This window comes from Oryctolagus cuniculus, chromosome 11 (genome assembly GCF_964237555.1).
Source record: "Oryctolagus cuniculus chromosome 11, mOryCun1.1, whole genome shotgun sequence".
Taxonomy (NCBI): Eukaryota; Metazoa; Chordata; class Mammalia; order Lagomorpha; family Leporidae; genus Oryctolagus; species Oryctolagus cuniculus.
In genome coordinates, this window is record NC_091442.1 from 22,687,134 (window position 1) to 22,707,849 (window position 20,716).

Sequence of the window (20,716 nt, forward strand, 5' to 3'; positions counted from 1 at the left end):
GCGCTGGCCATTGGAGGGTGAACCAACAGCAAAGGAAGACCTTTCTCTCTGTTTCTCTCTCTCACTGTCCACTCTGCCAGAAAGAAAGAAAGAAAAGAAAGAAAAGAAAGAAAGAAAGAAAGAATATATAGTTATATTTGCATGAAGTAGCACTAGAAAAATAAAAGAAAAATTTTACATGGTTATCTATGGTAGGAAGGGAAATTGGAGAAAGGATTAATGAGAGTGAGACTTCTCTGTGTGTATCTTTTAAAATCATTTTGACTTTTAAATATTAAAAAACATACTTGAGGGGCTGGCATTGTGGCATAGCCAGTAAAGCCACTGCCTGAGATGCCCACATCCCATATGGGCACAGATTTGTGTCTTGGCTGCTTTACTTCCCAGCCAGCTCCCTGCTAATGTGCCTGGGAAAGCAGCAGAAGATGGTTCAAGTGCTTGGGCCCCTGAAACCACATGGAAGACCAGATGAAACTCCAGGCTCCTGGCTTCAGTCGGGCCCAGCCCTAGCCATTGCAGCAATCTATGGAGTGACCCAGTGAATGGAAGATATCTCTGTCTCTCCCCCTCCCTCTGTAACTCTAACTTTCAAATAGATAGAGCTCCCATCTGCTGGTTCATTCCCCAAATGCCCATAATAGCTGGCTAGGCCAGGCAAAACCAGGAGCCAGGGACATAATCCAGGTCTCTCACATGGGTGGTAGAAACACAAGTCCTTGAGCCATTCTCACTGCCTCCCAGGGCCTACACTGGCCCAAAGCTGGAGTCAGAAGCCAGAGCTGGGTATTGTACTCTGATGTAGGATATAGGCATCACAATCACTAGGCCTAAAGCCCACCCAGATTTTGACTTTTAAGTCATATAAATACATTATCAAGTCAGATAAAAACAGATTATCTCCAGATCGTCTGCCCTTCCCTTGCTTCAGGGGAGATCATTCCTAGCACAAGTCATGACCCTTACAGCAGTCCCTCAGGCTTCCAGGATTCATACCTCTGTGCAGGGAACCAGGACACAAGAGTAGGGGAATACACGGGAGACGGAGAAGATACATCTTGGGGTAAGCATTGGGCCCAGTGGTAACGAGGCCCCTTAGGACACTTGCACCCCACACTGGAGTGTGTGGGTTTCAGTCCCAGCTCCACCTCCAATTCCAGCTGCCTGCTAATGCACATCCTGCGAAGCAAGTACTTAGGTGCCTGGCACCCATGTGGGAGACTCAGATTGAGTTCTGGGCTCCTGGCAAGCCCAGCTGTTGCAGGCATTTGTGGAGTGAACCAGCAGATGGAAGATCAATCTCTTATTCTCTCTTTCTCTCTCTCCCATTCTAACTTTCTAGTTCTCTCTCCCTCTGCCTTTCAAATGAAAATTTTTTTTTAAAATGTAGAAGACGTATATATGAAGGAAGATATACATTCCTGCTACCAGTTACTGAAGACCTCTAACATGGCAGGCTCCACTGTGGGGAGCAACCCGGACTAGACTAAGTTACTGGAATTAAGACTTATTCTATGCATCTGCTCTCCCACAATATGGCGCTGAGAAGGGAGAAGCAGCTTCTACACAGCTGCCTCCAGTTCAACCAATAAACTGTAGGACCTGCTCCTGATTGCAGGAGAGCAGCGTACTCAGCGTGTGGGTAGCAGAATTGGGATTGGTGGAAGAGGACTATAAAGGAGGAGAGAGACAACATGCACCAGGAACATCTAAGGGGAACATCTAGCTGAAGGAACACCTGTGCAGCCCCCGAGAGAGCCGGCCGGCGGTGTGCCGCTCCCCTGCGGAAGTGGGGAAAGTGGCCAGGGGGAACCGCCCTTCCACGGAGGTGGAAGGGACGGTAGCCAACCCGGGAAGAACCAGCAGCAAACCCGGGGAGGGCCGAGCAGACAAAAGAACAGCGCAGGGTCCTGTGTCGTTCCTCCACAAAGACGGGGAGCGACACTCCACCCTGGAATTTTCCAGTATCCTGATTGCCCATCAACCCTTCAAGGTAAATATTTTCTCCATTTTACAAGTAAAGTGATCTGTTCAGTGGCAAAGCCATAACTGAAAGCAGGCTTTTGCCTGACTCTAAATGCTGTTGCTCTGTGACATCACATAGGGGAATTCACAGATTGGTTGGGTCCATTTATCCTGGATTTCTCTTCCTCACCAGATCTTTTCCTTTTACTTCCTAAAACAAGTCTTTTTCGGGGCCAGCGCTGTGGCATAGTGGGTAAAACTGCCACCTGCAGTGATGGCATCCCATATGAGCATCCCATATCAGCTGCTCCACGTCTGATCCAGCTCCCTGCTAATGTGCCTGGGAAAGCAATGAGGATGCTCCAAGTCCTTGGGCCCCTACATCCATGTGGGAGACCCAGAAGAAGCTGCTCGCCCCTGGCTTTGGATTGGCTCAGCTCCGGCCAATGTTGCCATTTGGGGAGTAAACCAGTAGATAGAAGACCTCTCTCTCTGCCTCTGCCTCTGTAACTCCGCCTTTCAAATAAGGTCTTTCTCTCTTTTTTTTTTTTTTTTTTTTTTTTTGAAGATTTATTTATTTAAAGGCAGAGTTACAGAGAGGGAGGGGGGGGAGAGGGGGGGAGAGAGGGAGAGAAGGAGAGAGGGGTAGAGCGGGAGAGCGGGGGAGAGCGGGAGAGAAGGGGAGAGGGGGAGAGGGGGAGAGGGGGAGAGGGGGAGAGGGGGAGAGGGGGAGAGGGGGAGAGGGGGAGAGGGGGAGAGGGGGAGAGGGGGAGAGGGAGAGAGGGAGAGAGGGAGAGAGGGAGAGAGGGAGAGAGGGAGAGAGGGAGAGAGGGAGAGAGGGAGAGAGGGAGAGAGGGAGAGAGGGAGAGAGGGAGAGAGGGAGAGAGGGAGAGAGGGAGAGAGGGAGAGAGGGAGAGAGGGAGAGAGGGAGAGAGGGAGAGAGAGCTTTCATCCACCAGTTCACTCCCCAGATGGCCACAATGGCCAGGGCTGGGTCAGACTGAATCCAGGAGGCAGGAGCTTCTTCCAGGTCTCCCACATGGGCACAGGGGCCCAAGAACCTGAGCCATCCTCTACTGCTTTCCCAGGTGTATTAGCAGAGAGCTGGATTGGAAGTAGAGCAGCTGGGACTCCAACCAGCACCCATATGGGACGCCAACGTCAGAGGTAGCAGCTTTACCTGCTATGCCACAACGCCAATGTGTTGTGAGAACTAGACAGTTAAAAAGGGAAAGAAAGAAAGAATAAGAGAGATCAATCTTCCATCTGCTGGTTCACTCCTCAAATGCCTGCAACAGCTGGGCTTGGGCCTGGCTGCAGCCAGAAGCCCAGAACTCAATCTGAGTCTCCCACATGGGTGTCAGGGACCTAAGTACCTGCTTCCCAGAATGTGCAGTAGCAGCCCTTTGCAGCTCAGCCTACTCTGAACAGGCCATGAACCTTCCTGCCTCCTCCTTGTTGCTGCTCTGTTCCTTCAGCCCTTGTCCTGCTCTCTATCAGTCAGAACAGGTCGAGGACCTGCTCAAAGTCTACCCCCTCCTCCCCAAAGCTTCCCCGATTAACAGTGATTAACTGTTACTCCCAGGCTCCCTAAGGACCTAACTCGAAAGTCTAGCTCATCTTTCACCTGGCCTCATGTCACAGTTGCTGGTGTCTGTCTTCTCCATTCGACTGCGGGCTCGTTGAGATCCGGGCCTGTGTCTTACTCCTTTCTGTATCCCTCCCCGTACTCATCCCTGCGGGTGCTCAGCAAAGTCTGGAGGAGCTTTCTGCATGTCTTCCCGCAAAGGAAGGAGCCGTGAGCAAATCAAGCCCACTGCTCAGCAGGCTTTCAGTGCCCCACGTTGTGAGAGGAGAGTGGTGAAGGCGGCTGTGGAATCGAAGGGAGGCCAGGCTCAGCGTGCAGGGGACTGGTCATACTCACAGACGCTCCCTTTCCCGGGCAGCCAGGTGCAGCTCCTCCAGCTGCTCCTCCTTCTCACCCTGGGCAGAGTCCCCTTGCAGCTGAAGCTCCACATTTGCCCTTCGCAGACGCCAGGCCTCCTGCTCCAGCACCTCCAGCTGCTGCTGCAGCTCCTCCCTGGCCTTCTGCAGAAGCTCTCGCTCCCTGGGAGGAGGAGGCCAGAGATGGGCAAAGGTTTGGGGCCTAAAATTCTTGCCAAAAGCAGACATCAGGGAGTCAAAGGAAAGAGCGACTACTATGTTTCCTTTCACATCCCATCTTTCCTTTTGAGTGGCAAACTTTTCTATAATCACAAAGATCCCAAACCCAGCAAGAAGCAGAACTCAAAGCAAAGCAGCCAGAATAGCCCTGGATCACAATGGGATGGGCCAACCGAAAACACAATGGGAAGGAGTAGATGGCTGCCCGAGTGTGGAGACCAGGGTGGAAGCAGGATGAACAGCCTGCATGCTTACTTGCTGAGAGAGTCCACCTCTCCCTGGAGGCCCACAGTCTGCCCTTCCAGAGTGTCCCGTTCCCCCGTGAGCTTCTGCAGTCGCTGTCTCAGGCCTCTGCCCTCTTCTTCCCACTGGTCATGCTGCTGCTGCAAGATGCCCATGGCCTCCTGGCAGCCTGAAAGCTGCTGCCTTAGGTCCTGTGGAGGGACAGCAATAGAAACCAGAGGGTGAGCACGAGGGCAAGGGCAAGGCACAGACATAGAAACCTGAAAACAGGGCTGGACAAGGGGACGGGGGCTGCTGCAACAAGGGTAAGCTGAGAACAGGGATGGGACCACCCCAGAAGATGGGATTCGAGACTATCAGGTTTCTGCAGCCCCAGTCTTAGGGTTCAACATCTTCAAATGCTAAGTGTGCCTAGCACCTCCCTAGTCAGGGAGCACATCCCCAAACACCCACCAAGGCTCTGGCTGTCACTCTGTACACAGGACTATGCAAAGATTGCATGCAATGCAAAGTGTGCCACTGGCATGGAGAATATGTCTGTTATCCACAAATACAATTGGGTAGACAAAGAGATTTTAATGGGCACTTGAGGACAGTGACAAAACACCTCAAGAGGGGCTGGTACTGTGGTGCAACAGGTTAAGCCACTGCCTGTAATGCTGGCATCCCATATGCCTGCAGTACCAGTTCTAGTCCCAGCTACTCCACTTCTGATCCAGCTCCATGCTAATAGCCTGGGAAAAGCAGCAGAAGATGGCCTGAGTCCTTGGGCCCCTACTATCCATGTGGGAGATCTGGAAGAAGCTCCTGGCTCCTGGCTTTGGCCTAGCACAGCCCCAGCCATTGCAACCATTTGGAGAGTGAACCATCAGATGGAAGATCTCCCTCTGTCTCTCTCTCCTTCTTTTGTCTGTAATTCTGACTTTCAAATAAATAAATAAAGCTAAATAAATAAGGCTAAAAAAAGCCTTATGACTGGTAGACAGTAAGGAAGCTGGGGCACACTTCAATATAGATACCCTCCCTGCTGCCTGAGAAGGAACTCTGGGGTTCTCACCTGCATGGCCTGGCGTCTTCGAGTCAGCACTGAGCGCACAAAAACGAGAGCCTTGTCTGGGTCCTGGGAGTCAAACTGGGAGAAGCCACTCAAGTCCAAGCCCGAGGAGCTCTCATGACCACAGCCTTGCACCACACTGTCCCCTTCTTCTACCATGGCCTGAAACCCAACACAGTGGGGTTACCACCTACTTGGTCAAGGCCTGGAGTCCACTCCAGAGGACCACACTCCAGCCTGGACAAACCTGAAGTTTTCCTTCTCAGGTCTTCTCCCTGGTGCAGAGGGATGGGTTATCAGAGCAAACAAAGGCTGGTCCCTTCACCTTTGGTGACCCAAAACTAGGATAAGCAACAAGACTAGTGCACTCCCTCGGGGACGGGAAATGAAGAAATGAAGGACGCAGAGGTTACTGCAGAATGAAGGCCAGGATCCTGTTTGTGGCCTGAGAACTGCAACTGGCAGCAGAAAAGAGGACCCGTCCACTAGGCAGTGCTGGGACACGAAAGCTGAACTACGCCCTAGGGTTTCATTTTCAAATACACTCAGAGAACTCATCCCCATGAAAGCAGACATACAAACACCTCTGAGTCTGGAAATGCAAGCATGACGGAGAGGCACGGAGGCCTGGGGAGAAGGGCAGGGCACAGCCTGGTTACCACAACCAGGAGGCTTACCAGTACCTGGATTATGTCCTTGATCACCTGCTGTAAGGACAATTTCTCTTCCTGGGCATTCTTACTAAGAGATGCCTCGTGTTCCACTAATTCTGCATGGTTTGTCTCCTGAACAAGGAACAGAACAAAGCCTAAGAGCCAAACTCTCAAAGGAGAATGTAGAATTCCAGACCCAAAACCGCCCAGTCTTACTCTGTCTATTCTGCCTACCCACCTTCCCCTCACTACATGTGAGCGATGATGGTTGTCCAGGGACTCTGAAGACAATGTGATGTGTTTGTAAAAGTTCTGATGAAATGATGATGAGCTCCAAATCAGACTGCCTAGATTAGAGTTCTCACTTACTGAGGTGGTAACCGTAGGCAACTGCTTTTCTGAGCTTTCTTCTTGTTAGGTACAGGGGCAGGTGTTTTGGCATGGCAGTGACAACACTGCTGGGGACACCTGCATCCTGTTATCAGAGTGCCTGGGTTCAAGTCTCAGTTCTGCTCCTGATTCTAGTTTTCTGCCTATGAGCGCTCTGGGAGGTGGCAGGTAATGGTTCAAGTATTGAGTCCTTGCCACCCACATGGGAGACCCAGATGGAGTTCTGGCTCCTGGCTTCTCTCAAATAGTTAACAAAGTCAGGGTCAGCGTTGTGGTGTAACAAGTTAAGCCACTACCTGCAATGCCAGAATCCCATATAGGACCCCGTTTGGGTCTGGGCTGCTCCACTTCTGATCCAGCTCCCTGATAATGTGCTTGGGAAAGCGGCAGAGGATGGTCCAAGTGCTTGGACCCCTGCACCCACATGGATGAAGCTCCTGGCTTTGGCATGGTCCAGTCCTGGCCATTGCAGCCATTTGGGGAGTAAACCAGCAGATAAGAGATCTCTCCCTCTCTCTGTAACTCTGCCTTTCAAATAAACAAAAATAAATCTTTAAAGAAAGAAAAATTAAAACTGCCACATTCAGCCCAATTCCTATACTGCAATATTTAATAAGGTGAAGAGCAGATGCCACCACTAGATGAGACACTGGTTCTTCAGAGCCCTCCAGTCCCTGCCGCTCCTCGCTGTCTCCTTAACGCTGAGCTCAGCCATTTCTGTAGCACTGAAAAACCACAATTCTTACAACCCGACCTATTTCCCCATTTATATTATCTGAACCCTGTGGATTTCAGAATTGGCAAATTCCTGACAGAAAGCAATCAAAAAGTCACAAACAAGTCTGACTCCTAACTGATCCCAGCATACGGGACAAGTTTAGGGGTGTGCGCCTACCTAAAATCAGAGATCTAAAAATTTGTAGAGATGAAAGGAAACATAGAATCAAACCAGATTTTCCGATGTCCAATATTAGTCCTTTTGATAAAATCCCATGCAGATATTACGTGAGAAACCAAAAGCTCACTCCACAAGACAGACTGTTCAACTAGTGAACACCATTGACTCAGTTTTGCACTGGAAAACATCGAGCATGTCAACTCTGCTTCTCCCAGTGACAGTCCTTCAACTACGTCAAGGCAGCCCTAACGTCTTCCTCAAGCCCTTTCTTTGCTCTCCAGGACACACAACTCCATACTCCTCAGCTGTTTCTGATAACCAGATTCTCAATCTCTCCACACATCCCCTTCCTGAGGACTTGCTAATTTTCCGGTGTATCTGTTAAGGTACGTACCTCTCTCTGATAAGGACACACTGCACTTCTATGTCTCTGTACTTGCAAGGGACACTGTACTTTCCCTAGGAATACAATTGGGAGAATAGACAGCTAATAATACTTACTGAATGAGTAAGTTAACTAATTTTCAGATTCAATGAAAATTTATTTTTTAGCTTTAGAGGGTTCATCAAGGCACATTTCACTGGTCATCTGCATTATCTGGCCATAAAGGACTCAGAACCCACAGGTCCACTCCCAACTCCTCTCCCCATGAAGGATCATGTACCAGAATCTCCATTGTCTCTCTCAGAGCCTTTACCATCTTCTCATAATCTTCATTCTCCTTCTGAGACTGGGTCAGCAAAGCAGAGAGCTCAGTCACCCTAAAGAGAGCAGAGCCCTGTCAGCTGGGTGGGCTGTGGATGTGGACAGAGCTACTCTGTCACACACCCCTACCCCAACACGGACACTCCCCCTGCAGCCCCTTCAGAATCCCTTGGGAGCCCCCAGCCCCTCCATTCTCCCTGCATAACACATGATGCTGGAGTCTTGATTTTGGGGGAAAGCCAAAAGCCACTCAGACACATGCAGAGATTTACCACATCTCAAGGCTGGAACACGTGTTTGGGGACCCAAGAGCTGAAGAAAAGCCCTGGCCTAGGCCCCTCCAGGCCTCGCTTGATCTTGAAGTCAAGCACCCTGAAGCCAATAAGAACACCAGTATTGCCACATGGGATAGTCCCAAGGTCCTTCCGGCTCAAGGTTCTGACTCTGATAGGGAAAAAGGAGGGGCAATTTGAGGGAGACTATGGTCAATCTCCCCAATATCAACCCAAAGGCCAGTGAAATTCCAGACATCTTTATAACTTAACAACACATCTTGGAGCTTAGTGTCTGGTTTAATATAGGTGGCCAAATAAATATTTCTTGAATGCCTATCATCCAGGAGTTTAAATGCTTTTTTGGGAAGTCTTAATATTTTTATTCTACATCATTTCTATGAGCTTTAACTCATATATGGCCATTTAATTATTGGATCACTCAACATTTATTTTGTCTGACAAAGTACTAGACAAAGTACTAGAGAGGTAAAGCTTACTTAAGACATGGTCTCCACCTTTGAGCACCTCAGTGCAAAACTAGAACAAAACAGTCTTGCAATTTATGCATACCAGCAACACAAACTCTACTCAGGGGCATTGCCCTGTGATTCAATAGTACTCTCTGCTTATGCCTGTATCCTTCTTATCATCATTTTAAACCATTCTATTTCATTGTAATCAAACAAATTAAAAGAGCCTAACCAGAAAACAAAACAAAAAAAGAAACAAAATAATCAGTGAGATCCATGCTATAACAAATGGTAAAGTGACTTGGTAGGAGACTGAGCCTTCACAAAGAGATGGACACATAAAGTATGCCTTAAAGCAGGGATGGGGACCCTTCTCTCCATCAAGGCCCATTTGGGCATTTATAATATCATTTGCAGGCCATACAAAATTGTCAATTTAAAAATTAGCTACAAATTTATTGAATTTTGAGTTCTGCCTGCAGCTGCCTTGGTAAGGCCAGACCAGATAATTTCACAGGCCTTTTATGGCCAGTGGGTCGGAGGTTCTCCACCTCTGCCTTAACGGATAAGGCTAAGAGAGTAAAGAGGAAGGCGTGCCAGGCTAAGGTCAGCATGTACAAAGGCAGGGAAGAGCTTGGCTGTTCTGAGTTTACTGTTGGTAGAGGCCAGAGTCATAGCTATCTCTACGAATCAACAGGAAAGAGGCAGCTGCAAGACAACCTGAGGTTAGAGGCTGGTGACAAGCCCTGGCTGTGGCAACAGGATTCAGACTAGACTCTCCCTGACACATCTCCTTCCCCTCTCATGGTGAAAATGTCCTTGACATCCCCTTGCCCATCCCTAACTCTCTAAAGGAGTCAGCTTCCCCTCAGCGTACCCCTCCTGGGACCTCAGGCCACCTCACCGATCCTGAAGCTCAGCTTTCTCCAGATCCCCTTGGCTCTTCAGCTGTATTAACTCCTGGCTCCTCTCGTGTGCTTCCTTCTCCAGCTCCTGGGTCTTGGCTAGCAGGAGCAGCAGCTGGGCTGGCTCGCTCCCATCCGTTCTTCCAGATCCACTGGCTTCCCGAGACTGTGCTCCCACAGTCAAGCGCAGACAACAGGTCAACAGAGACCCTGAGAGCCTCACATGCTCCGCCTTTAGCTCCATCAGATCTCTGAGCACAAGCAAGGGAAACAGCGAGTTCCAGTGGGGACCAGGGAAGGGAGTGTGGAGATCGGGCCCAATAAGCCCAAAGACCAGGTCCGGGAAAAGTCATATGAACCCATCAACGCCAACCCTTCTACCCACCCAGCCCCACACCTGATCCCCGCCTTCTACAGCAGCGCACTGCCATGAGTCCAGAATTGGTAGGGCAATCTCCTCCCTTTAATCCCCACACTGACCTGTCAGTAGCTGACTTCATTTCCAGGAAGTGGCGTCGGAAGGTCACCACCTCCCGCCAAAGACCAAGAAGGCGACTGTGCTCTCCTTTCAGGTAGCCCTTGAAGAACTGTGTGTTCAGAAACCCAGGTCATAACAAAGGGCAGAGCACTAATTTTCTTCCAACACAACAGTCTTAGATTCCTAACCACTAGACAACTATAGAGATAGCTTATGAATGGGTGTCTAGATTCAGGTTCTGCTGAAGGGTTTAATAAAATTGGCAAGGTGGAGGGCAACATTGTGGTGCAGAGGGTAAAGCTGCCACCTCCAACGCTGGCATCTCACATGGGTGCCAGTTTGAGTCCTGGCAGCTCTACTTCTATTCCAGCTCCCTGCTAATGACCTGGGCAAAGCAGTGGAAGATGGTCCAAGTCTTTGCCCCCTGCTACCTTTGTGGGAGGCCTGGAAAAAGCTCCTGGCTCCTGGCTTCAGACTGGCCCAGCGCTGGCCATTGAAATCATCTAGGGAGTGAATCAGCAGATGGAAGATCTCTTTCTCTCTCTGTCTCTTCCTCTTTTTGTCTATAACTCTGATTTCCAAATAAGTCTTTAACAAATAAAAATTTTAAAAAAATAGTAAAATTGGCAATGAGATTCAAGAGGACAAAGAGCCACAGATAGAACCTGGACTTCTGGGCTAGAGCAGAAAAAGATACAAAGTAGCTCCTTAACAAACAGGAGCTATCAACAAAGACTTAGGAGGAGGACTAAGTAACATACATAAATCACCTAGCACAGGGCAAAGGCTTAGGAAATCTCTGTTTCTTTTAGCTGGATCTAAAAATTCCCAGGATCTATAACTGGTCCTTCTTCCCCATTCAGTTTCAATGGCTACCTCCTTAGCATCTAGATACCCAGACCTCCAGAAGAAGGGCGTCCACCAGCTTTCAGATCCAGGTAAATCCTAAACTAGTCACTTCTGCAGGCACAGAGCTACTTTCAGTGTCATGCCACCTGTCAGCAAAATCTGTAACAGGCAGGTAATGGCAGAACAAAGACGAAGGCCCAAGCAGGATGACACTGAAAACACAGGTAAAAATCAAAGATTTCCACAAAGACAGCTCAGCTGCTAAGTTTCCTCCCAAGCCCGGAAGTTAACCTCCTGTAGCACTGACCAGGGCAGTGCCCAGAGTGCACAGCCCTCCTTTCACAGCTCAAGCCCCCTGCTCTTCCTACCTCCTGCTCCATCTGCCACTGGCTCTCCTTCCTCATTAGCTCATCCCGGGCCCGGCTCCAGTCCACTGTCAACTTTTCCACATCTTCCCGAAGGGCTTTATTCACCACATCAGCTTTTTCCATGTGCAGTCGAAGCTGGGTGTTCACCTCTGCTAGATTCTCACACCTGCACTGGGGAGGAGTAAGAGCAAGTACAAAATAAAGGGCTGGTCCAACCCTTGGATCTCTTGTGGGTAAGACGACAACCACGGAATTCTCCATTGCCAAGAGTGAGGGGGCTCAGGCTGAAGTCCACGGTTCTAATCCATGTTAGCCCTCAGAACAGAGGGCTTCATCCCGTCAGCCTTTTCCACTCACTGGCCAATCACCCAGGTCGGAGAATTTAGGGTCCATCACCTCTGTTGCTCCTCCTCCAGCCGGATTAGCAGCTGTTCCAGGTTTGGCTCCTCCACACTCTCCCACCTCTGAGGGATTGGTCCCTTTGCCAGACAGAGACAAGCCTTTTTTACCACCAGAAAGAACATCACGCAGACCAATTCCCTGATGCCCCTTCTACTGCCGGGTTCTCTCTATCTCTATATATATTTATCTTTCTACCTATATTCTTTCTATATAAATATGCTGCTTTACTCAATCACTGCAACTCTCTCCAAAAGCAGACCAACGATCTCTCTTGACACATGGCAATTGGTAGCCAAAAAAACCTTCAACCTAAGAAGCACAAGGTGTGTCTTTCACTAACACCCTTGACTTCTACTACTTTCATGTTTGGACTTTGAGAAGGGAAGCCACTTAACTTCTTAGAGCTACAGTGTCTTCAGCTACAAAAAGGTGCTGTGCAGATGAGTGACATGATTATATGGCAATGCTAATGGCCCCGGCCTTCACGGAAGGTGCTCAGTAAGTTGTGGTTCTTTCCTTCCTCTGAGAACTTTTCTGAGTGGAATGTGAGAAGGTGCAGAAAGGGAGCTGGAACAAAGGCAAATGGGTTTTTCAAAACCAGTTCTACCCAGCCAACACCACACATCCACTTCCCTGCCAAAGACAAGCTTTTTAGGCCTGCAAAGGCACTTCTCTCTCTACGGCAGATAAACACTGACACCTGCTGGAGGAAAAATGCATCTGTTCCCTCTAATTTGCTACTTCCAATTTGGTTAAATCACTGGGAGCTATATCTTGTCCTTAGAGAAACCACAGGCCAGGGGCAGCCAGATGAAATCAAGGGATTAGTGTGATAAAGTTCTCAGGAGGGCCGGTGCTATGGCGTAGTGGGTAAAGCTATGTGTGCAGTGCTGGCATCCCTTATGCGTGCCAGTTTGAGAGCCGGCTGCTCCACTTCTGATCCAGCTCTCTGCTATGGCCTGGGAAAGCAGTAGAAGATGGCCCAAGTCCTTGGGCCCCAGCACCCAATGTATGAGACCTGGAAGAAGCTCCTGGCTCCTGGCTCGGATCAGCCCAGCTCCAGCCACTGTGGCCACCTAGGGAGTGAACCAGCAAATGGAAGACCTCTCTCTCTGCCTCTCTCTAATTCTGACTTTCAAATAAATAAATCTTTTTTTTTTTAAAGTTCTCAGGGGCTGACAGAAGAGAGATTTCTACCAAATGCCCTATATAATACTTTCATCTTCCTCAGTCAGCAAACAAAGCCTAACAAGTATATTCATAGAGGGCTCAATCTTACTTACTCCAGTGGCTTCCAGCCGCTTCTCCAGCTCTTGGCACCAGCTCCGGTACTGTAACACCTGAGGCAAACAAAGCAGGGCCTGGACAATGGACACAGCTGATAGAAACCAAAGGTCCCCAGGGATCTTGGACAACCCTGCTGTGAATGGGGGAAATGAGTGGTGACAGTGAGTAAAGGCCAGAACACCTCACAGTCTATGTGGGCACTGAAAGAGTACTTTCTACTGCCTCTTCCATGGAAGAGAATTTCGGGCTTTGGACCTAGAAAACCCATGCTCAGGTCTTAGCTCTAAACTAAGAGAGCAAACCTGGGCAACTAATTAAACCCTCGTGAATATCGTCTTTAATGCACACAGTGTGAAGTAGCTGTGAGCCTCAAAGGATAAGCTGCCCGTGTTAAGTTGGAAGAGTTGCACCCTCCTCGCCTCCCCAAGCTAGGGGTGGGCAATCCCATCACGTGGCTCTGCCTCTGACACCCCTTTATCCCATTTTAGCAATCTAAGAGGTGTTTTCATTTCGCATCCCTCATTCCTCACCTTGGCCTGCAGCTTCCTCACAAGGGTCGCTTGCCTCTGCTGGGCCTCCTGGGAGCTCTTCAGCTGCCGCCAAGAGGCTGCCTGATTCTCTGCCATCTGCTGCTGCAGGGCCAGCACTTGCTCCTCCAGCACCAGCTGTAGTGACTGGGGCTTCATGGTGTTCAACCCAGGGCTGTCTGTCTCCATCGAGGCACCAGACAGGAGGCCCACAGGTCCTTAAGCAGTCAGAGGCTGCTTGCTCCCAGCAGGGTCTCTAACCATTGCTTTGCCTCTATGGCTTCCTCTTGAGCTGGGGACCAAAGCACAAAGCAGAGTTAGAGGACTGTTGGTGTAGATGATAGATTCATACAGTAAATATTTATCAAGTCTGGCAAAGCTGGGTTCAATAAATAATAGGTTTACTTACTACAGGATTCCTCAGAACATTTAAAATATGAAGATGGACCCTAGTCTAACAGGGAACCATGACGATCACCGTTTCACAAATTTACTGACAATGAGATATGCCCAGGGGACTAGCATTTCCTTGCATGCCTTTCAGAACTCCACACTAGTGCAAGAGCTCCTGTTTTATTGTTGTATCCATAGTGGCTGGCACAGTGAGTAGACATGAATCACTGAAGGTGCTTAGTCTAGCAGAAGGCAGACACAAACAATTACAATACAATGTGGTGTGTACAATAATAATAAAGACATCAGAGGGCAGTATGGGGAAACAAAGGAAAGACACATGACCCTTTGTAAGTCATCATCATCATATTTAACAATTGCTGAGTGCTTCCATGGCCCCGTCGCTTTGTTAAGTGATTTATAAGCATTATGTCATCTTGTCTTCACAACAATCTTTTTAAATTAATTAACTTATTTATTTGAAAGGCAGAGTGATAGAGAGAGAAAGAGGGAGGCAGAACTTTTCCATTTGCTAGTTCATTTGTCAAGTGGCTGCAACGGCCAGAGTTGGGCCAGGCCAGAGCCAGGAAATCGGAACTTCATCTGGATCTCCCACAAGGGTGGCAGGGATCCAAGTACTCAGGCCATCATCTGCTGTTTTCCCAAGCACATTAACAAGGAGCTGGACAGAAAGCAGAGCAGCCAAGCCCTGACAAGAACCTTGAAAACTTCCAATCTCTTTCCCTCATACTTCACCGTGGCTACTACAATTACTCTTTATACACAGAAGAGGCAACTGAGGCTTAGGAAGGTCAAGGAACTTGTGCCAGGTCACACAGCTGGCATCTGGTTGACAATGAACAAAAAAAGAAGTCTGCTGGCTCTTTTCAACCATTGTGTGGTCCACATAATGATTTTTAAGAATTCAAATTAAGTGCCAACATTTACCAGGGGGAGAATGCACAGAAAAACCCATATTCCTTACCTACAAAATCAGAGTATCCAGTAACCCCTGCCCCATATTCCCACTAGACAACACCCACCCCTTTAGATAGGCCATGTGCTCTCCAGTCCCCCATAGCTTCCCCCGGCCTTCTCCCCTTAACATTAGATTATCATCTATCATTGCACTTGTGCTATTGCTTTTCCTTATAATAGAGGTATATAAGAAAGCTCAGTTTACTCACTTATACTATCTTTTGGGCGACTAAAGATACTTGTGCTTGTAGGGCCTGTACTAGGCAGTAAGAAATAAAATAATGTGGCAATGATAAAGCTTGGTGGCACCAATACCCAGGCTGCCTGGTGCTGGCTACAAACCAGGTAACACAGACTTCCCCCACACAACATCCTCCTTTTCTGCCATTCCCTGCCACCAAGGCCATGCGACCAACTCACTATAGCTCTGTGAGATGTTGCTCTTCTGAGCTCACTTCTCTCTGCTGCTTTCAGGCACAGACCTTTCAGAAAACTGCTCTTAACCCAGGACTTCCGCTCAACAACGAGAGTGTAGCTGAGCTGCTGCAAGGGAAATGAGGAATCTTTTCTCTCTTAATAACTGTGAAGGTTGAACTAGGTGTTGGCATGCAGTAGGAGTTTCAGAGGCTCCAAAGACCTCCTCGTCCTCCTTTGAATCCCTATCCCAAAATATTAGGTTGAAACAAATACAACTGCTAATATTTGCTCAAAAATTTTTACCTACAAAAATAGCAGCTTCATGTAGTTCAACCTAATATCTCTATAAGCAGCCCTGTCACAGTTCCAAGAATTCTCCTTCAATCTCTTTTAAGATAAGGCTGTCAGCAACGTGCAAACATCATTTGGGAAGGTGATATTAACAACACTTTAGCAGAGGCCAGCGGTTGTGGCACAGCAGGTTAGACCAGCACTTACAACACAGGCATCCCGTGTCAGAGTGCCATTTTGAGTCCTGGCTATTCCACTTCAGATTCAGTTCCCTGCAAATTTGCCTGGGAAGGCAGTGAAAGATGGCCCAAGTACTTTGGCCCCTGTCACCCATGAGAGATCCAGGATAGAGTTCCTGGCTCCGGGCTTTCCTGACTTCCCCTGGCCCACAGCTGGCTGTTGCAGCCATTTGGGGAGTGAACCAAATCAATCTTTCCCTTCCTCTCTGTCACTCTGCCTTTCAAATAAATAAATCTTTTAAAAACATTCAGCAAAAAAAATTACAGAATTATACAATTATTCTACTTTCACAGCTAATTAAAAATGTTAGAGCTACTTGAGAAATTTAATCCTCTCATTTCACAGATAGGAAAACTGAGGCCTACAGATATTAAATAACTTCATTTTGTTCATATTTTATTAATGTGTAACACTTATCTCAAAAGTTGTTGGTTTTTTTTTTTTTTTTTTTTTTGACAGGCAGAGTGGACAGTGAGAGAGAGAGACAGAGAGAAAGGTCTTCCTTTGCCGTTGGTTCACCCTCCAATGGCCGCCGCGGCTGGCGCACCGCGCTGATCCGATGGCAGGAGCCAGGAGCCAGGTGCTTTTCCTGGTCTCCCATGGGGTGCAGGGCCCAAGCACCTGGGCCATCCTCCACTGCACTCCCTGGCCACAGCAGAGAGCTGGCTTGGAAGAGGGGCAACCGGGACAGAATCCGGCGCCCCGACCGGGACTAGAACCCGGTGTGCCGGCGCCACAAGGCGGAGGATTAGCCTAGTGAGCCGCGGCGCCGGCCCCCTCAAATAATCTTTTGAGGCCGGCGCCGCGGCTCACTAGGCTAATCCTCCGCCTAGCGGCGCCGGCACACCGGGTTCTAGTCCCGGTCGAGGAGCCGGATTCTGTCCCGGTTGCCCCTCTTCCAGGCCAGCCCTCTGCTGTGGCCAGGGAGTGCAGTGGAGGATGGCCCAGGTACTTGGGCCCTGTACCCCATGGGAAACCAGGATAAGTACCTGGCTCCTGCCATCGGATCAGCGTGGTGCGCCGTCTGCAGCGCGCCGGCTGCGGCGGCCATTGGAGGGTGAACCAATGGCAAAAGGAAGACCTTTCTCTCTGCCTCTCTCTCTCACTGTCCACTCTGCCTGTCAAAAAAAAAAAAAAAAAAAAAAAAAAGAAAGAAAGAAAGAAAAAAGATTATTTGAGGGGGCCGGTGCTGCGGCGCAGCGGGTTAACACCCTGGCCTGAAGTGCCGGCATCCCATATGGGTGCCAGTTCGAGTCCTGGCTGCTCCACTTCCCATTCAACTCTCTGCTATGGCCTGGGAAAGCAGTAGAAGACGGCCTAAGTCCTTGGGCTCCTGCACACACGTGGAAGACCCAGAGGAAGCTCCTGGCTCCTGGCTTTGGATTGGCACAGCTCCAGCTGTTGTGGTCAACTGGGGAGTGAACCACTGGATGGAAGACCTCTCTCTCTCTATCTGCCTCTCCTCTCTCTGTGTAACTCTGATTTTCAAATAAATAAATTTTTTAAAAAGATTATTTGAAACTGCAGCAAACATACCTACTAATATAAGATGTTACCAATAGGGGAAACCAGGTTCAGGTAGATAGGAACTCTCCGTGCTAGGCAATGTTTCTGTAAGTCTAAAATTGTCCTAAAAGTAAAGTTTCTTTTTAAAATTATTTGAAGTAGGGGCCGGCATGGTGGAGTACCAGGTCAAGCTGCCATCTGTGATGCTGGCATCTTACATGGATGCCTGTTCAAGTCCTGGCTCTCCACTTTCGTTCCAGCTCCCTGATAATGGCCTGGGAAAGCAGTGGAGGATGGCCCAAGTGCTTGGGCTCCTGCACCCACGTGGGAGACCCGGAAGAAGATCCTAGATCCTGGCTTTTGATTGGCCCAGTCCCGGCCATTGGGGTCATCTGGGAAGTGAACCAGTGGATGGAAGACCTCTCTTTCTCTGTCTCCACCTCTCTTTCTGTAACTCTGCCTTTCAAATGAATAAATTAATTTTTAAAGATTTATTTATTTGAAAGAGTTACAGAGAGAGAGAAGGAGAGGCAGAGAAAGAGAGAGAGAGAGATCTTCTAACTGCTGGTTTACTCCCCAATTGGCCGCAACAGCCAGAGCTGCATTGATCCGAAGCCAGGAGCTTCCCATGTGGGTGCAGGGCCCAAAGACTTGGGCCATCCTCTACTGCTTTCCTAGGCCGTAGCAGAGACCTGGATTGGAAGTGGAGCAGCTGGAACTCGAACCAGTGCCCTTATGGGATGCCGGCGCTGCAGGCGGTGGCTTTACCTGCTATGCCACAGCACCAGCCCCATCAAATGAATAAATTTTTTTAAAAAGTTTGAAAATTATTTTAAGTATTTTGATTAAAATCAAAAGAAAGTCCTCACAAACCTGAAATTCACATAAACAAGAATAAACAGGAAACAAATGACATCAGAAAGCTTTCTGAAAGTGAGATTTAATTCTGAGCTTCTGCAAGACACGCTACAGAATCCTTTCACTGGCCCACTGGCCAGTCAGCCAGGGAATACCAGCAGAGCTCCACAGGAAAGGCAGGTTTTGCCGTCCCTCGGAAATGGAAAAGGTCAGCAGCTGGCAATGATAACAGACAGAGCAGTACTGGAATGAGATAATGAGTCTGAAAACCACTAAGTAGACACACTATCATTAGAGCAGGAAGAGAAAAAAGATTCAGTTCCTTTACACATCGATTTATCCCACAAACACTCATGAATGCCAGCTCAGAATCAGGAGCTGGGCACAGCATACAGACATGAACAAGCTCCAGCCTCAGTGAACACCAAACCTGTGACCCTAGGGTGGAAACTGACAAGTGATACAAATTATGCATTTAGTCCTCCCTCATCCCAAATACTCCAAAAAGAATATATAAATAAAGTTTATAAGAGAAGCAACACCACTTACACTTGGCAGGGGTGTAAGAGCTACATGGGCTAATACGGAGACTGTATTAGAATTTGTCACTTAAAGCAAAAAAGGAGTAACACTCGAGGACGTAAATATTCATTTCCCAAGCAAAGAAACTATCGATATTTATATGCAGAGACAATTTTTGTTTCTTATTTCAGAAAAAGAGAATTAGTACGTGACTCCTTATATAAATCTCCCACGCAGGCTCCCTGGGCGTTCTCCCCATCTCCTTGCCTCTCCCACTCAGTCTCTTTTGCTGGCTCTTCCTCATCCCTCCAACATCTAAAGCTTGAAGGCTCCAGGGCTTGGGTTTCAGGCCTCTTCTCCATCTCCATTCATTTTCTCAGGAATCTCATCCAGCTTCGTAATAGCACCCACACACCCAAGACTCTCAGTGTTACATCCCCAGCCCACACCTCCCTCTGCAAGGCCACACTGCAAGACTCAGTCCAAACAGCTATTTAACTTCTCCACATGGATATCCACCAGGCATCTCAAAGTTAACTTGTTCAAAAGTGAACTCATGTTCCTCTGTCATCCCCATTTCAGTAAATGCTGTAATTCCATCCTTCTGGTTGTTCAGGCCAAAAGCCTTACAGCTTTACTTACCCCATTCTCCCACACCCTGCTACCAACCCCAACAAATCCTGCAGACTCCACCAGATCCTATCACTGCCTCCACCCAAAGCCAAGCCACCCTCTCTTGCCTAGTGTGGTGGCTTTAAGGTGTGCTTATAAGGGGTGGAGACTAAATCTCTCACCTTAGGTGTAAGCTGGGGTGAAGTTAAATAAAGCAGAATAAAGTAGAAATGACATCTGAAACAAGCTAACAAAATAGACTATATAGCTGCTTGCTCTCTTTCTCTCTGATCTCTGGGGGAAGTTACCTTTCGGGAAGTGAGGACCCACAGGCCCCGTTGGAACTGTGAAGAGGCCCTGTAGGGAACTGGGGCCTTCTGCCAACATACCTGTGAGTAAGCACTCTTGGAAGCAGATCCCCTAGCCCTCACTGAAGCCATCAGATCACTCAGCCCCAGCTGTTAGCCTGACTGCAGCCTCATGAGATCCTAAATCAGAAATATTCAGCTCATCTGATTTGATTTCTAATTCACAACAAATGTGTAAGGTAATAAATGATTGTGGGGTTTTTTTTTTTTTTTTGGATAATTTACTTTTTATTTTAAAGTCAAAGCCACAGAGAAAGAGGGAGCTCTCTTACCCACTGGTTCACTCCCAAATGCCCACATCAGCTGGGGCCGGGCCAGAGAGAAGCCAGGAGCCAGGAACTCAATCTAGGTCCGACCGAAGTGCTATGACTTCCTGGGTGCCAGATCCCATCATTGGCAGGAAGCCAGATGGGAAGCAAAGGTGGGCCTCAAACCCAGGCACTCCAATATGGCATGCAGGTATCCCAAGCAGCAGCTCAACCTGCTGTGCCACAACACCTGCCCCACAACTGTTATTTTAAACAATGCAAACATTTGGGATAGGAGACAATTAAGTTGCCACTTAATTGTCTTCTTTAACTCTTAATTGTCTTCTTTAACTCTTTCAAATAAATTTTTTTTTTTTTTTTGGACAGGCAGAGTGGAGAGAGGGAGAGAGAGAGAGAGAGAGAGAATGGTCTTCCTTTGCCGTTGGTTCACCCTCCAATGGCTGCCATGGCTGGCGTACTATTTATTTGAAAGTCAGAGTTCCAGAAAGAGAGGGAGAAACAGACAGAAAGGGGGATCTTCTATCTGCTGGTTCACTCCCCAGGATAGCTGCAACAGCCAGGGCTGGGCCAAGCTGAAGCCAAGAGCCAGGGGCTTCTTCCCAGTCTCCTACATGGATGGCAGGGGCCAAAAC

At 48.5% G+C, this 20,716-nt stretch overlaps 1 protein-coding gene across 20 annotated transcripts in view; it reads right to left on the reverse strand.

Moving 5' to 3' along the window:
• Positions 1 to 20,716, reverse strand: part of CEP250 (centrosomal protein 250) — a 56,280-nt gene that overhangs the window by 31,792 nt on the left and 3,772 nt on the right. For 3 of the 20 annotated variants that reach the window (XM_051846137.2, XM_051846134.2, XM_051846135.2), the window contains exons 2-14: positions 13,634 to 13,922; positions 13,100 to 13,177; positions 11,811 to 11,893; positions 11,415 to 11,580; positions 10,200 to 10,306; positions 9,719 to 9,970; positions 8,029 to 8,125; positions 7,758 to 7,822; positions 6,762 to 6,993; positions 6,106 to 6,207; positions 5,426 to 5,584; positions 4,381 to 4,559; positions 3,887 to 4,069 (exon numbers count right to left, since the gene is read on the reverse strand). In XM_051846137.2, coding sequence (XP_051702097.2) covers positions 3,887 to 4,069; positions 4,381 to 4,559; positions 5,426 to 5,584; positions 6,106 to 6,207; positions 6,762 to 6,993; positions 7,758 to 7,822; positions 8,029 to 8,125; positions 9,719 to 9,970; positions 10,200 to 10,306; positions 11,415 to 11,580; positions 11,811 to 11,893; positions 13,100 to 13,177; positions 13,634 to 13,819 — 1,889 coding nt within the window. In that variant the 5' untranslated portion in view covers positions 13,820 to 13,922. Of the gene's footprint in view, positions 1 to 3,886; positions 4,070 to 4,380; positions 4,560 to 5,425; positions 5,585 to 5,669; positions 5,693 to 6,105; positions 6,208 to 6,761; positions 6,994 to 7,757; positions 7,823 to 8,028; positions 8,126 to 8,341; positions 8,514 to 9,718; positions 9,971 to 10,199; positions 10,307 to 11,414; positions 11,586 to 11,810; positions 11,894 to 13,099; positions 13,178 to 13,633; positions 13,923 to 20,716 lie in introns of those variants that run through there. The other 17 variants (XM_051846136.2, XM_070051897.1, XM_017341656.3 and 14 more) reach the window with 15 other exon arrangements.